The sequence below is a fragment of the Geospiza fortis genome, unplaced genomic scaffold, assembly GCF_000277835.1.
Source record: "Geospiza fortis unplaced genomic scaffold, GeoFor_1.0 scaffold281, whole genome shotgun sequence".
Taxonomy (NCBI): Eukaryota; Metazoa; Chordata; class Aves; order Passeriformes; family Thraupidae; genus Geospiza; species Geospiza fortis.
In genome coordinates this window covers 2,270,369-2,287,065 of record NW_005054340.1, presented here as the reverse complement: position 1 = coordinate 2,287,065, position 16,697 = coordinate 2,270,369, and the positions used below count along the sequence as shown (strand labels likewise).

Genomic DNA, 16,697 nt, shown 5'->3' with positions numbered 1-16,697 from the left:
ACAAGAAGTACAGGTGCTTATGGTTTTTGCCATCTAGAGGAGTGGCTTAAAACAAGACATACTCCTGCAGCAGTTGACAGTAAGATCTTATAAATAATTAAACAGGTGCTTTTTTACATACTTTAAACATTACAATCCTGCATGTGTGGAGTAGCAGTGAAACATGGATTTTGAAGAAGATTCCACTAAATTAGGTCAAACACAGGGTAAATATTGGGTGGGTGACTGATTACATTGCAGTACCTGCATGTTGTTCCCTTTCAGTTATGTGTTCAAGGCACCGTGTAGGGCGCTAGGTCCAGCTCCAAGCAGAACCAGCAAGGTGTGTACATCATTCTGTAGTACAGAAGGACTCTGTGGATGGAAACAAAAAATATCATATATGCAGTGACTTTTTTTTTTAATTAGACTTCTTAGAAAGTGCCAAGTGGAAATACCCACCACTTCTATTTAAAACAAAAAACCAAACTACAGAAGATGGAATATCTAAAAGCCTTACATTGGAACAACCTAAAATCAGTTTTGATATGTGTTGACAGTGCAGGCCATGGCAAGAGTTCAAAGTGTACAAGGTTCATAAGACAACAGAAGAATCATAATGTCTGTCATGATTAATTTATCATGTTTGCCTTGAGAACCAAAGAGTAAAACTTTAAGACACTGAAATGGCTTGTCTCGACCTTTGGTTTCACAACATCCTCCTTGCTAGTTTGTTACCATAGTAACTCACAGAGTCTTTCTGCCAGGGACACTGCGCTTCATTTTTCTCAGTGGTGAGTGCAGGTAGTAGGAGTAATAACTGTGCCAGCCTAATTTATTCTTTATTCAGTGTGACAGTGGCAGAGCCAACCAGTAGCTCTATGACACCAGGTTATTCTGACCTGCAGTTGGAGAGATGCAGATCAAATGTTATGTAGACACCTCTGAAATTTTGAAACTCTGATACACCCAATCTCAGCTGAATCAATAACACCTGTGGGAATATTTTGTCAGTTGTACAATTGTTTTCAGTAAAACTAGTCAGCCTGCTGAGAAATGGGTAATAAGGAACAGATGCTTCAACTTGTTTTTTAGGGGCCTGAACTCTTCTTAGCTTTGCTAATCCAGGACATCCTGGATGAATCATAGGACTCTTGAATGACCTCCTGCTCCTGCTGGCCAAAAATATTCTAATATTACTTTGCTTTGGTGAGGCAAGAGATCACAGTGGATCAGCAACACTAAGAAAAGCCGGAATGCTCACATCTTGTAAAATTCCTGAAGTTCGACATTTGAGAAATTAGGTTGCCACCTCGCCTCCCTCCTGAGAGAAGCTTTTCTTCTCTCACATTTTGTTTTCCTTCCTTTTTTTAAATAAAAAGTCTGTGATGTAAAAGATTCCAGATGCTCTCTTCCCTCCAGTCTTGCTGAAGCCTATTTTGGACATCTCTTAGCATAAGAAATGCCTGATTGCATTTATGTTAGAAAGGAAAAAACTGAGCCCCAGAAAGGCTACAGAAATCTTCTAAGTTAAGCCAAGTCGTTAGTGGCAAGCCACAAATATGACACAAATATTCTAGTTTTTAATAACATACTCTAACAAACCATATTCTCACCTCACTTCTCCCAGTGTCCAAAGCTGATGGGAGTGTGTTCATGCACAATTTACTGATAGGTTTCTGGATGCTTGTTTCAATCTAGAAAAAGAAGAGGAATGAGAATGAGACAGCTGCAGAAGGTGAAGACTCTGCAATGACCGACATGCCTCACACGGAGGAAATGACAGACATCGTAGAAATGAGAGAAGAGAATGAATAATAAATGGGATGCAATTGTTCTCTGCAGGGACGATTTGGAGTGACGCTTCAGCATCTTGTCGTCTCTCATACTTTTTTGTTTGTTCGTTTTTATTTTTGTAATAAAGAGGCCTTGATTTAAAAGGTTTCAGATAAATTCTCTAGCATACTGAGTATGCTCTCACTGATGAGGGACCTAAAAAGAGGTCTTTGCTTCTTTTTTTTTTTCCCAATTGAATTTTTTTTTCTCACTCCATGCAAGCGTAAAAGATACAATTGCATCACTGTAGAGTCTTCCTTACTTATGCATCCACCTTCTCTGGACAATCTGCATTTGTCAACCAAAGCCCTGCTCCTGTGCGCCTGTGTGTGTGCGGACCTGCGCTCGCACGCTCACACCGCCACGTGCCACTGGCTCAATGCTACTGCCATAACCCCACTCCCTCCCCTCTCTCCTTCTCCTTCCTTTTCTTGATGAGAAATGGAAAAGAAGTTTGGAATACAGAGCTTTATTTTACTTGCTTGAAAATGACTTTGCTACATAAACTAATACACTATGGTGAACTTTATCTTTTTGTTTGGCCTCATCACTAGAGCTTATACTGCACAGGGTACAAGACAGGGAGGAACGTGGGAGTCTCCCCATAAAAAGGGGAGAAAAACAGGTTCCTCTCTCATGTTGAAAGTGTGTGGATGTGTATATACACACACAGGTACATGAACAGAGACATACATATATATATATTTTTATATATATATATGCATATGATAAATAAAATACACACAGGACAAGAACTCTATTTAGCTTTCATTCCATCAGAAAGATAGTAATCTTTTGAAAAATATAAACATTTAATTCAGAATTTTCTTGAATCATTAAGTCCCACTTTACATATAATTTTCTTTAGGAAAAAAACATGCACTTTCCTCTTGTGAAGAGGGTGATGGCAACTGATAGACTTTGACTGTATTTGAATAAAACAAAAATAAATATTGACAAGCTTTACCAAAGTTCTTGTCCACTGACCTAACTTTAATTTTTAGAGGTTGATTTGTTCTCTATAATTGTTTCTGGTGCCTCTATATTAAAAAAGAGTAAGATCAGATGACGTATGCAGGATACCATGCTAGATAACATTACTAGACATAATTCCATGTAATTTTTTATATAGAGATGTACACGTACTCAAGTGTGTGTGTACATATGTATACATGCTTCTATACACATGCACACACACACACACAAACGTATGTTTTGCTATAATGTATTTACCTATGCAGTAGATCAAAATCCATGTGGTGAAGCTTAAGTACTGATGGTCCTCCAAGCTGAAAATTAGGAACTTTGATGATCTGTTGGCTCTCAAGGCAGCATTGTGTGGGAGCCAGGAGCCATCCACGTCAGCCCTGCCGAGCTGTGCTTGTGGCTGGAGTGCGCCTTAAATACAGCATGAGGTCAGGTGGGAGACTCAGGGTGGGTGGAAATGAAGGCTGTGTAAGAGGTGAGGGAAGCAGGGAGGTTTTGGGAGCCACCGATGCTGCTGTGGCAGCACTTTGTGTTTCTGTGCTCTTCTGTGTTTGGCTGCGGGGCAGCACTTGTTACTGGTCTGTAGTAGCTTGGGTCCTCTCAGATTTAATCATGTCAGAGTCTGGAAACCATGATCATCCATCCTATATCCATAAATCAATTAATTTAAACCTTATTTAGTAAAAGTATATTTTTCTAAGTTGTGGAAATTATTATTTAATTGTGGACAAATTCTGTTTCTAGATTTATTTGCCAGGTAGTCCCAGCAGTCAGAGAACTGATCAAAACTAAACATTACTTTAAATGTTTTATCAGTATATGTGTATGTAGACATACACATGTGTATAAATATATATATATTGTATATTATGTACATTTATTTTAAACTACAATATGTTTCCTATTTTTCCAAGTTCAGCTAAAAAATGTCTCTACAAAACTACTGAGTTGACTAGTAACCAGTTATGGCCATCATGAAAGGCATTGTATCAATGAACTTTACATTTTATTGAAAAGATTTGTACCAATTTGTTACATATGCAAATACAATAAGAAAAAAAATTAGAAATTACTGTGTTAAGTGACAGATTTGCTAGATGAGTTTATGGTTAATGAGCAGTGGCACTGGGAGGGTAAGACGAAAACCAGTAACCATGTTTGCTGTGTCACCACAGGGTAAATATTTTTTGACAGTGGAGTAAAACAATTTTTTTTTTAAAAAACTCAGACAAATAATGTGTGCAGGATGTAAACTGTCCACAGTCATGAATACAGGTTCTCAGACAGTCATATGTATATAATGTGTATATAGACAGTCACAGATCACAGTGGCCATTTGAGGTCTCCTCTATTTGTTTTGGTTTCTCCGTACATTTGTCTCCAAGTCCACAAGATGCAGTTTTTCAGGAACTGTAGAGATGAAGCAGGAAAATATTTTTGCATAATGTGTGCATTTCTTTTGGTACATGACTAAAATTCAAACAGCAGTACTTTTGAAGAATTTTGAGCCTTACCAGTGTAGGTTTCAAGGTAATGATTGCACTGAAAAGTAAAAATCTGAAAAGAAAGGATAACACTGAGGCTTGTACTTTAGATAAAAGATAAGCAAATTTTAAAAAGTTAATTATTGGTCATACAGAGCTAAACTAATGGCACTGTAAAAGATAAATTTTCAATTGTGTGTGTAATACTTACCAGTCCTTTACTTTGCAAGATACTGAATGAGCACAGGAGTGGTGGGATTTGGGCAAGAATTGAAGCAGTGCCATAAGGACACGTGCATTGCATCTTTCTCCTTCCTGTAGGTCATGTATTTCTTTACATTTCTCCACTGGATTAACACAATGTTAATCCAGCAGAGAAATGACAGAGAAATGACGTTTCTGCAGGGAGTGGGTCCCAGGCAGTCCCTTGTGCTGGTCCCACTGGTGGGCAGGCAGGGTGTCAGCGAGGAGGGATTTCTCCCTCTGTCCCTTGCAGACACTGGGCCTGCTTCTGGGACTGTTGGCAGGAGCTTCAGCAACCTGCTGAAACCTCCTGCTGCCTGTTAGTGGCAAACTGAGCTGGGCTGGTGAAGCAGCCAGTGTGATGGGCTGCAGGTTGGGAGCGAGCAGACATCCTCTGTGGCCAAAGTCCCAGTCAGAGCATCACTGATAGTGTCTCTGTCAGGTAGATGCTGGCACATGCCCTGTCCTGCCCTTCCTCCTTTCCAAAAGTACTTCCTTGAGTTCTAGTACAATGGCTTAGCTGTGTCTCTCTTGTGCTGTTGCTTATGAAATGGTTATCTATCTCTGTGGTAATTATTTTGCAATAGAAACCCATCCTGTTTCTGTGTCAGAGAGCTGGAGCACCCTCATCTCAGTGAATTCATGTGGAAACTTGGCCTTTCCAGACTGCATTACACAATCAAAGTTACAATAAAAAGAGAAAAAAAGTTGATCTGCATCTTAAATCTTGTATTGCAGAGCAGCTCACACAGAGGGAAATAAAAGCAGAACACCGATAAGCTGGATTAATGTTCCTCAGCTTTTAATAAGTACATAAAGTTGTGTTAATGTGTCTTGAGCTTTCCTTTTTCAGAATTAAGAGAAAACATTGCAGGTTTTCCCCCTCCCTGCCCTAAGCAGGCTCTCAGGCTCACCAAGCACAGCACTCGATGGACAAAGCTCCGCATCTCTGGGCGGGTGCCCGAAGCCCTGTGGGTGCAGCAGCCATTCCCAAGCGTGGGACATGCCGCTCCCCATCCCCCTGGCACAGCCGCTCCGCACAGGAGGGCTCAGATCCCCGCTTGGTTAGATAGAGCCGCCCTAAGTGAGAGCACTGGGTAAGTAACAGAGAAGCCTTTTTGTTTTCCGCTCATTTTGCTGCTAAATATTTCCTTTGAGAAGGAGATTTATATCTGGCTCCTGCTCGGTGTCCCACCGAATTTGCAGCCAGAGAGAAGCAGCCCCAGACGGAGGCTTGGCTGATGAATGCAGCTGATTCAGGGCAGGCCACGGCCCACGGACAGAAACCTTTTGAAGGCAGGAGAGCCTTCTTTTATGGGATGGCGCCTCGTGCTTAGAAAGAAGGCAGAAAGGATGGATGCTTTCAGTCAGGGCAGCCAGAGGCGTCGGGCATGGAGTTGTGCTGGGCTGCAGGATGGCAAGGGGAACGGAGCATCCCGCACTTTGGGCGTGCCAGCCCCCTGCTGGAGAAGTGCAGGACGCTGCAGGGCAGGATGGGCTCCGCCTCTCACCCAGGGCTTGCGGTTGTGGCGTGGTTGGCAGAGGCTGGAGTGCAGCTGGTTGTTTCCTGGGAACAGGGGCAGTAACCCTTGGAAAGCCTTGGAATTTGTGTATGGGTGTGTATAGGAGAGTGCTGTGCAGGCAAATTTGTTATGACCTTTGAATCGTTCCTTGGAACAAGGGTTCAAGTCTAAACATGATCTCAATGTGGAATACTAAGCCATTTTTAAAAATTGCAATTTAAGCTACACAAAAGAGTAAATGGAACAGCAGACCTTATACCATTAAGCTAAAACATGATTTAGATTAGTGAGCTGGAATGGGAGAGAAAGAGGACATGTTGAAAATTGTACAGATATTGTATATCCCTCCTAAAGACAGCAGCATGGTGTAGAGATGAGAGAATCAAAGGGCAGAAAACACCATTTCTCTTTCAGCTGCCCTGGAGAGGACTGAGGATGAGGCCATCCTGAGGATCAGGAGCAGTGTGTCTGTGTAACACCACTTCTGAGTATGTTGGTTTCCCAGTAGAGGAGCCTTCAGAGACAGGAGTGTGAAACATCTTTGAAGATGATTCAAGCAGAAATAAACCAGCATGCAGGCTTTATAATGTGCAGTAAGGAGGTACTACGTGTCCTCCAGTTTCTGAGTAACTGACAGGGCTGCACCGGGGAAATGTCACTTAAGAGAAATTACGCAATTTTGGTAGCAAATTGGCATGTCCCAAACACCAGTCCCTTCCCTTGTTCATGTTTGGCTTTCTGTTGAGTACAGCAAACCATCTGTTTTGAAGGGAGTAAGGTCCTGTGGAGGAGTTGCAGTGCAGAACAGGCTGTGGGGACTTGGAGTAGAGTCCCAGGCAGGAAGAGGAGCTCTGAATTAGTTCTGTGCCCTGCAACACACTGTATAGCAGCCTGGCAGCATTGTCAGCTTAGCAGCAAACTGGCTCCAAGCGTGGTCACAAGCTGCAGCAGCCCTGCAGAGCAGCGGGAGGGCATGGGATGCAGGGCAGCCCTGGCTCCAAGCTCGGGCTCAGGCAGCTTGTGTGGATTTGCTTTGGAGAGCCAAGTTCAATTGTCAGTGCATAGATGCAATCCTCAGCAAAACCACGGCCAGACCTCTCAGTAATTGGCACCTTCTGGACAAAAAGGCCAAAGACAAAGTATGGGGGCAGGGAGATGGAGCTTTAGGCTCAGCTTGGAGCACAGACTTGTACAGAAGGGCATTTTGGCTGCAGTTCCTGCAAATTAATTGTAGGGTTAGAGAATGAGCTTCAGTCTCCACATTTCATAACTGTGACATCCAATCCATCTCAGTAAAACAGAAGGATGGCCCTCTATTTCTAGGTGCTCTTTTGTCTGTAATCCCGAGGGGAAACTTTTCTTTAGTTTTACCAGACCTTGTCACTGCTCAAATCAATTTATTACTTTTACCTCATTATCTTCTGTCATTCCAAGTCCAGTGTCTTCAGATATTTCCTCATTTTCTTCTAAAGGTTCCTGCTAGGCTTATTTTGTCTGTTGGCATTTTGAGAAGGAAAGTGTAATCGTCATGCTGACTGAATGTCAACTAATGCTGTGATTAAAAAGTAGCTTGCAACAAAACTCTTCTTTGATGGACTGTTTTTTACTTCACACTTGCTAAGCTGGAAAAGAGAGTCAAAAAGTAGAAGGAATTGGGGGGAATCTTTAGCTAAAATCAAGAATTGAGTTAATTCAAGTTAATTTCTTAACACCAGCTACCTTGTGACTTCCTAGTGAAAACCTTTACCCAGACTATTCCAGCAAAGTTAGCAGTGCATCCCCAGAGCAGCACAGAATAGTTTGAGACATGCAGGTTTTGTGTATTTCACAACTGAATGTATAATGAATTGAAAAGTCTGATTAACAGGGGTAATCCATTAGGTTTAAAATTCATCTGGACATGAGCAGCCTGGTCCAGTATCAAAGGTGGCCATGCTTTGAATGGAGGGGTACTTACAAGAAAACTGCCTGCAATCCCCTTACAACCTAAATTGTTCTCTGAGTCAACCAGGAACCTAGAGAGGTCCCTTCATCTTAAAGGACTTAAGATTGCTTGTCTTTTTTTAGGCTTTTAGTTCAGGAGTGAGAGACAGTGCCTAACAGGGGCCTACAGTGCAGATATGTGAGCAAAAATGTTGAGCTGCACAGATTCTTTTGCTGATGACAAAACTTTGGTATTGCAGAGCCAGCTTTACAGCACCCTCCCACCCTCTGGGAGCCCACAACGAGAGCAAAGCAAAAATAAGCTATTGTATCTGCAGATAAAGTATTTGAGTACTGTACTGCACTTCTCCCATTAACTCTCTAAGCAAAACTGCCTGGAAACAGCAAGCAATTGCACTAATTACCTGCTCCTCCCACCTCTCTTCATGTGCATCATTCAGCATTTTAAAAAAAGCTACCCTTTCCCATAACTCCCCTTTGTAATCAAGGTAATGCAAAGTAAATACTTACATTTATGTAATAGAATGGCTTGGCCTGCCTGTAAATGAGAGCATATCAATCCCCTCTTAGGAATGGATGTAAAAACTGGAACAGCAGCTTTATCCATAATTCATTAAAAAACCCACAACATAAATGGAAAGAAAAAATTGCAGAACTGAAAAAAAAATTAATTTCATTAACTTTTAAGGAAAATTACTGCCTAGGTGGCAAGTAAGGTGTATGTGCACATGCAGAAAACAGAGCCTGGAACTAACATTCATTGCTGAACTTTGTAGTTTGCTCTCCAAAGCAAATGTAACTCTGCTTTTGTGCCTATTACGATGAACAAAAAATCCCTCCTAATCTGTAATGAAACAATTGGAAGGCTGCAGGCAATAAATTAACTGGTTACTTAGATCAACTGATTTTATCCACCAAGTTTGCAGGCACCACAAAACTGCAAAAGCAAAATCTCGAAAAAAGTTAAAGATACCTATTTTTGTAGATGACATTTCCTTGCTTATTACCATCAGCAAGTTTTTCACTTGGTTTAATAAAATTATTTGCAATATCTTTGTATATTTTAAAAAAGCAAATGCACAGGATGCAAGGCTTAACTTGTGTTTCAAATGGCAGAAACAGCTCCCACTATCATAGAGGCAATCAAGCTCAAATAATGTCATATTTTAATCTTTCAGAACATTGCTCTATCTGCCCCCTTATTTTAGATAATTTAGGTTATTTTGTGGTGTTACTGCCTCTGCCTTAGTTTTGTGAAGCCAAACACCTATGGAAGGTTTGTGATAAGAGACTTGAATTTGGGATTGCAAGTAGTGTCAAAGCCCCCTGTGCTGCCTGTGCTGTTTGACAGGGCATTTTATCACCACAGGCCACAGAAATTCAAAGTGGACTTGGCTCTCTCTGGTGGAATGGCTGAAATGCATTTCATGGGGTTTGGGCAGCACAGCTCAGCAGCATTGCCTTTGAAAAAGACTTGTTTGCCCTACATGAGACAGAAAGCTTCTGAGAGTGCCTGAGGAGGAGCACATGTGAGTGCAGAGGACTGAGTGTGTGCATGTGGACAGAAGGATAAGCTGCTAATGAATGAGCTGAAGTGTCTTTTGCAAGCACCCTGCACTGTGTTACCCTGCAAGGACCATACTGGAGGGCAAGAGCAAGAAACCCTTCATTTATCATCTTTAGTGAAAGCTTCTCTGGCAGTTAAAGGTTACTGGGCATCTTAGTAGATCCCAGTTACTAGAGAAACACAAACTTTGTAGTGCTATGAGCTCAGCAGAGAGCAAACTGCAGTGGAGAAGCCACACAGCCCGCTCTGTCCAACTTTGCACCTTGAGCAGGGCCAGCCACAAGGTCAGTCTAGAAGGAAACTACCAGCGTTGAGCAGAACCTAAAGCAGCTGAGAACTGTTTTGTCGTCCCAGCAGGAAGCCATCATGGAGGAGAACTAAAGCATGTAGCTCCCTGGGTAACTGCCAGGAAGTCTCAGTTCTGATGCAGTTTCTGAGCAAAGATAGCTTTGGCCACATCATGCAAGGTCAGACTGCACCACTTGTAAGATGATACTACAAGCACAGAGGGCTCTCCAAGGGGTCTCAGAGGGGTGCTATAAGGACAACATTCACTAATGCTGGTGAAAGATGCTTGGATACTACAGGGAACAGTGTCACAGAAATGCCTAAAAATACTGAATTCATCTTTGCATGTTCTAATTGTGCCTTTGGGTTCTCTAAAATTGACTTGTTTTTAGTTTTATAGAAATACTTTTGGAATTGAGAGTGAGAAGTAGTGTCTGGAAGCAGTATCCCAAAAAAAGGCAACCCAAAATCTAAAGACTCTTGCTCAGGAAAGAGGGGAAAGAAAGTTTGGGAGCCTCATCTCTTCCTAGCCTGGCCCTCTGACCATGGATTATTCTGCAGGACAACATCTGTTCTCAGCAGGCTAACAGTGCTGAAAGAGGCAAAAGCAGTAGCTAGCCACACTTGGCCAAAGTTGTCCTGAGATTAGGGTCAATTCCCTATCAACATAATTCTGTAGAGAAAAGGCCCCATTTTTCAGTTGGTTCCTATAATTTGAAGGTAAATCTGAGAACTAGGCAAATACATATTTCACCTGAGAGGTATCAGTGGGTTTTAATTTCTTTCAGAATATCTTTCAGCATCAACATCAGATTCTTTCTTAGGATAAAGCTGTCTATATGAAAGCAGTGTGCCTAATAGCCATCCTCAACTACTTAAACAAGTCAATTTTGCAAGGACTGTAGCTGTCAAGCCAGAACACTGTTTGGAACTACAGTACAGGGATCCTAGATTTTAAATGAAATGTTACCTCATGCATCATTTTCTATCATACTTGTAGAATTCCAGTTAGTTTATCTCAAAATAAATGTTGCTTTCTGTAATTTGTACACATGCTAAAGCTGCTGGTATGTTTTTTTAATGACTGCTGTGCTTTGCTTTGAACATGTGGGGTTCCTTTAAACAAAAATGAAGGTTAAAACTTTGTACATTTTTAAAATGGCTGCTAAGGTCAGAAGTATAAAAGTGTATGTTGCATTAAAATTGAGTGCTGTTTATGTATTTAACATAGATGTACGTTTTTGCATTGTTAAAAAGAACTATCCATGCTTTCTTTGAGGGGGATCTGTGCTCCAATATTGTCTGATAACTTTCATATTCTAATTACTTTAATTAAAGTTCTAACAGTTTGCATATGATTCATGATTCTGATTTCTTCTGTTTTATTAAATCTGATCATCTGACATGGTCTAAAATGCTCTTCTCATTTAGAACAAGCAAAATGTACCTCCTGGTGAGAAATTAATCCAACACTCAAATTGGTTTTGAATTACAAGCATGATGCTGCCAACTGCAAGGTCTTAACTTGAAGTTAATGAAATCCAAAGGTATCCATAAAATGATGCAAGAAAAGCTCTTTATTTCTACAAAGCCTCCAAGTGTGGTTGATATGGAAATACCATGGTCAGAATACTTTTTCAATACCAAAATCAAATACTTTTGTCATTTCTGTTAAACAGACCCTTAGTATTTAAAGGGAGAGCATTATTCTCATCAGGCCGAGGCAAACTCAAGTGTCAGGAGAAGACTCATCCATCTGGCTGGTCACCGAAGCTGTCCTTATGAAGCTGCAAAAGCATTCTTAATCAAAATTGGCTTTTTTTTTTATTTTTTTCACATTCCTTGAGTATTCCCGAATGACCAAATGTGAGCCACTCAGAGCCAGTGAGAAGACTGGCTTTTAGTGTTTTGACACTTGAGCAGCCACTGGTTTTAAAATGGTCTTGGAGAGGTACCATGGTAAGACTTTTCCCATGACCCCTTGTTCTCCTCACACTGGCCCACAGCAGAGATCCAGCCTTAGGGTTTCCTGCACCTTTTCAGCCCTTCAGTTCCTGCCTGTTTCTTCTTGTCTCCTCCCTTAGGGGCTCCATGACCACCCTCTCATGCCCCTGGCATCTGTGAAGGGCTGGGAACTACAGTTCTGTTTCTCCTGGACCTTGGTGCAGGGCTGTCCAGGGGACATTCAGAGAGCCCTGAACTGGCCCTCACCATGTCCAGCTCCCCCATCCCACTCTCCAGTCATGCCTGCAGAGAGGATTGGCTTATGTCTAGTCACATTCCTGTCTGAGAGCAGGAGGCTGAGCAGAGCAGAGGACACGATCAGAGTATCTACCCCAGCAAATGATCTGTCTCTGCCTCACTCCCAGGCACGGGCTCACTGGCTGCTGGCACCTCCTGGCACGGCTGTCCCATGCACAGAGTGGTCCCTGACCTTCCCGAGCTCTCCCTGCCCAGAGCACTGCCCTGGCAGGAGGCCATGCTAAAAAATAAATAGGAAAAGAAAAGAGAGTTTGGATAGGGCTCAGAAAAAGATACTGCCCTTGTGCTGCTCCCTTGAGGCCAGGCCAAGGGAGCAAACATCCCATGGCTCGGAAGGCCAGAGCCTGTTTGGAAACAGCTTTGAGAATTGCTGCCACTCTGCTTCCTCTTGAGCAGACTGAGCAAGGCCAAACAGCACAAACAGAGTCACATGGTGGCCAGTTTGACATTTCTCAAATGAGGCTTTCTCTTTCAGTGACTTTGTAGGCTTTATTTCACTCTTCCTAAGAAAGTTAGGGCCTGATCTAAAGCAGGGAAAAAGTAAGACATGCAGTGTGAGGGCAAATAGCATTATTGCTTCACTTTCTTAGCTTGTAGTCTTGTAGTCTCCTCTCTCTCAGACCCATCAGCAGCCCCTCTTCTGACCTCCATCAGTAATGATGACAATTAGCTCTTCCATTAATGATGTATATTGAAATATAATCCATTTTGTTCCCCCAAAGGGCATGCACAGACCTCAGATGAGAAAGTGCCCAATTCCAGACAGAAACCCTCCCAGTTGTGGATGTTTCTGCACAGCATTTACTTTTGTGTCCAAAACTCAGTGACAAAGTGGCAGAATGCAGCTCTGCTGGAGGTCTAGAGCATCTGTGCTGCTGGGGGAAGACCTATCCTGTGCCAAGGAAAAGGCTTCTTACCACAGACAGGTGAAGTGCTGACACTAACAGAGGTGTGGCACTAAGGGAGCAGAAGCCTTACCATTGCCTGTAAATGACACTTCTGAATGAGGATGTGTTGGTTGACCACAGCAAACACTCTCCCAGTGCCTGCAACATGCATGGAGACCCACAGGGAGGAAAACCAAAGCCTGAGTGCTGCTTGACAACCCAGGAGAAAGCCAAGCATCAGTTATAAACTCTCTACACTGGCTGTTCTGCAGCTGTGAGAAATGGGCCTCCTGCCTCTAGGTGACATAAAAACTGTATCTCGTGAGCAGACGTTTTCCTGGCAGCTGGAGTCAGTGCTCCCAAACTCACAGCCAGAATGGATTGCTCTGTGCTGAGCCCACCTGCCATACACAGGTGGTAAATTCCCACATCCTCCAGTGCAGCATTTCTTTAAAGAACCAGGGGTCTTGGTGGCAAGCCCTACCGATGATAACAGTCCCAGCAGTGCAACAGGATGCCTTCCCTACTGCAGATCTTACACCTTCTCTCCTAGCTCCTCAAAAGAAACTTCACACCATTATTTCCTTTGAATTTTCCACGCTGTTGTTTTACATATTTCTGGGAAGGCAGGCACACCAGAATGATCATCCATGAGATGGGGTGTTGGGATTATATTGATATCTGGACCTTTCATACCTCGTGCCTTACAAACAAGGTGATTGTTGAAGCTTTCACAGATTTGCTTTAAACACCCCTAAGCACTGCTCCAGTTCATTTTTCCTCTTCCTTTTTTTTTTTAATAATATTTTCAGCTACCTACTACCTTCTAGAATGCACTATTTTGTGTAATTAAAAGAGGTTTTATGTTTGCAATATACGTTTGATGAGACAAAATCCAGAACATCTGAACAAAGGGAGCTCTAAAGAGGGCTCATCTGTAAATGAACACTGTGGAACCACTTGGTTGTCTAAAAGCAATGCTAATATTAGATACTAAAAGCTAGTACACAAGAGTCATGTGCCATTCCCTGGGGTAATATCTGCAGGAGGTGCAGGAGGCCAGTGATGCTCTGAGTGGGTGTTTGCTGGAGAAGATCTTAGGGAGCCTGAATGGAAGATGAGAGTCTGAGGCTCACAGGAGACAGCTTGTCCTGCCACTGTGCAAGTGCTATTTAAACAAGGGAAATAAACTATTAACTCACTGAAATTTGGTGAAATTTGGTTTAGTTGTAAATCCTCCCTTTCCTCTGTGTTTTCAATCCCATTGGCCAAGCTTGACAATGACCCCTGTGAAGAAATTTTATTGGCTCTTCTGTCTCCCTTTTGAATATAAACTCAAAAGACATGCTCAGGTGAGAGAACAGAAACTGCTCTAAACTGCTACTTGATAGCTTCCCCAAAGGAGCACAATCCTCCAGAATGCAAGAGCACTCATGTTGCAGTTCACTGGCACAGAAGCTGAAGTTTGGCAGCAGGAGATGACCCTGCCTAGGAGGGGCAAGAAGCAGGGTCTCACCCAAGCTCTTGCTTTCAGCTCTGCAGAACCACTCCTTGAGCAAAACACCAGGTCTTCTGTATAAAACAAAGGCCAAAATGTTATGCAATACTGAAAAAAAAATATATTCAAAGTAGAGAGCCTGGAAAGATCTTGAGTGAATTGGACACATTTTGCAGGTTTATGCCCCATCCTGGACATTCTCCTTGCTCAATGTAATTTATTATTTCTCATACCCTTTATACAAGAGCAAAAAATTTCTTGCAGAAGATGCAGAAGACACTCAGAAACAGTAATGACAACAGTAATAGTTCAGCAAGTGGTCCATCTCTAAATATATAGCCTATTCAGTTTTACACTGAGTATGTCTTTCACCTAGAAATAATTTTTATCATCTCATTAACAGCAGTACAGGCAAGAATATTCTGTTTTTCAAGGTACTTTAAATCTTTGTAAGTATCTCAGCCACAACTGGTTTTTTTCCCCTTTATAATAAGGACAGTAAAAATAAATTATGCTTTGTGCACCTTCAACTGCAGTTGGAAACTAACAGGTTTCTACATCTTAAAAGTTATTTCATTTACTCTCAGACAACGTGAGAATCCAACCCACCATTTCTCACCATACATTATTTTTGACACTATGAAGCCTCACATTTGTGAAGCAGGAATAGGTTATCTCAGAACCACTGCTCAGGATTCACCGTCACAGAGTGATTCTGACGGTGAAGACTCACATGCCTCAATACATCACATGAAGGTTTGGATGAATGCATAAAAAAAAACAGATACCCAGCAGCCAAAGAGAGGGCTTGCTACAAATTTCAACTCCTACTAGCAGATTCTTATTCTAGGTGTAAAGCAGATGAACTACTTGATATTCAAAAAGCTAAAAATGTAAAGGCATGAAAAATCTCAAGTTTCTTATCACTTCATTTCACAGCAATCCACATGTCTTCAAAATGTCTTTCACCTACCTATACACTAAGAACTTCAGCTTATATACCCTGTCATGCAGGTCTCTCAGGCTGATGCTGCTAAACCCGTGTCTTTTGAGATCACTGGATCACAAGGCAAAGATCACTAAATCACTAGGTCACAAGGCAAAGCATTTTGGACATACTATGTTTCCTCACGGTCGGTGTTTGTGTATCAGCACCGTGCTCTGCGTTTGCGGGAGCACCACGGTGAAGTGACAAGCCAGCAGAAGCCCTGGCTGTGCCTCGGCAAGGAAGGGCTGCGGGTGCCACCAGCTGGGCTGTCCCCTGGCCTGCAGGGACACCTGGTGACAGACCGGGAAGGGAGGGTGGGCTTGCCCTGCGGCGGTGCGGGACCGAGTGAGGGGCTCCTGGGCTCACCTACAAGACCACTGCGAGCCAGGGGCAGCTGCGGGCCAGAGGTGAACATCTGCAGTGAAAGGTCTGTGAAGCACCGTAAGACTGTTTCAGAGGGAGGGTACTTGTTTCATAATTATTGTAGCTGGGTTTTTTCTTTTTTTTGTCTTTTTTTTCTTCTCTTTTTCTTTTTTCTTTTTAATCGAAGATATATGAGGCACAAGAGCACCATACATCTTAGATTATGTAACAAGGGCAGCGTCTGAATTCTGTCCCATCCCAGGAAGCCACAAGCGGCTACAGAAGTATCTGATTCTAGAAAGGTAAGAGATGGGGAGGTAGGAAAGTACCCACTGTGTTCAGCCTATATGAAAACATAATTTCAATAAGATGAAGGTTTGGGGTTTTTTCAATTTAAAGAAATCTTTTTCAGACTGAAAGCCTGACACTGAAGAGCACATGTAGAGGCCACCTACTACAGCCCCTGCAGCACTGACAGCTGCAACAGCCTGAAGAAAATGTATCCTGAAAAGACCTTGTATAAAAACACCACCCCAAACCCCACAATTACAAAAAGGAGCAAATTGGGCAAACTGTCCCCTAGAGGAGACACCTGGTGATCACATTCAGTGTGTCCCTCCTTCCTCAGCACACCAAAGTATCCTCCCAACATCCCTGATAAACCAATCTTTAGTCAGTACTGACCAGGTTCTTCAATGGCTCAGTACATTTCAGGGTGGCTTTTTTGCCATCCCAATGAGTTACACTGGAGCTGTGAATAGAAGTAAGAGAATTTCATCAGCACCCAGGCAGAAATGAGCGCTCTGGGGAAAGGGGACTAGAGAGATGCCTTCTTTGGGAGGCTTCTA

The 16,697-nt window shown here is 42.5% G+C and overlaps 1 protein-coding gene across 1 annotated transcript in view; it reads left to right on the top strand.

Moving 5' to 3' along the window:
* ANKH (ANKH inorganic pyrophosphate transport regulator) overlaps positions 1 to 7,633 on the top strand; it is a 104,756-nt gene extending 97,123 nt beyond the window's left edge. The window contains exon 14 of the mRNA XM_031058265.1: positions 1,681 to 7,633. Within this exon, the coding sequence (XP_030914125.1) occupies positions 1,681 to 1,797 (117 nt within the window). The 3' untranslated portion in view covers positions 1,798 to 7,633. The remainder of the gene's footprint in view (positions 1 to 1,680) is intronic.
* The last annotated feature ends 9,064 nt before the right edge of the window (positions 7,634 to 16,697 follow it).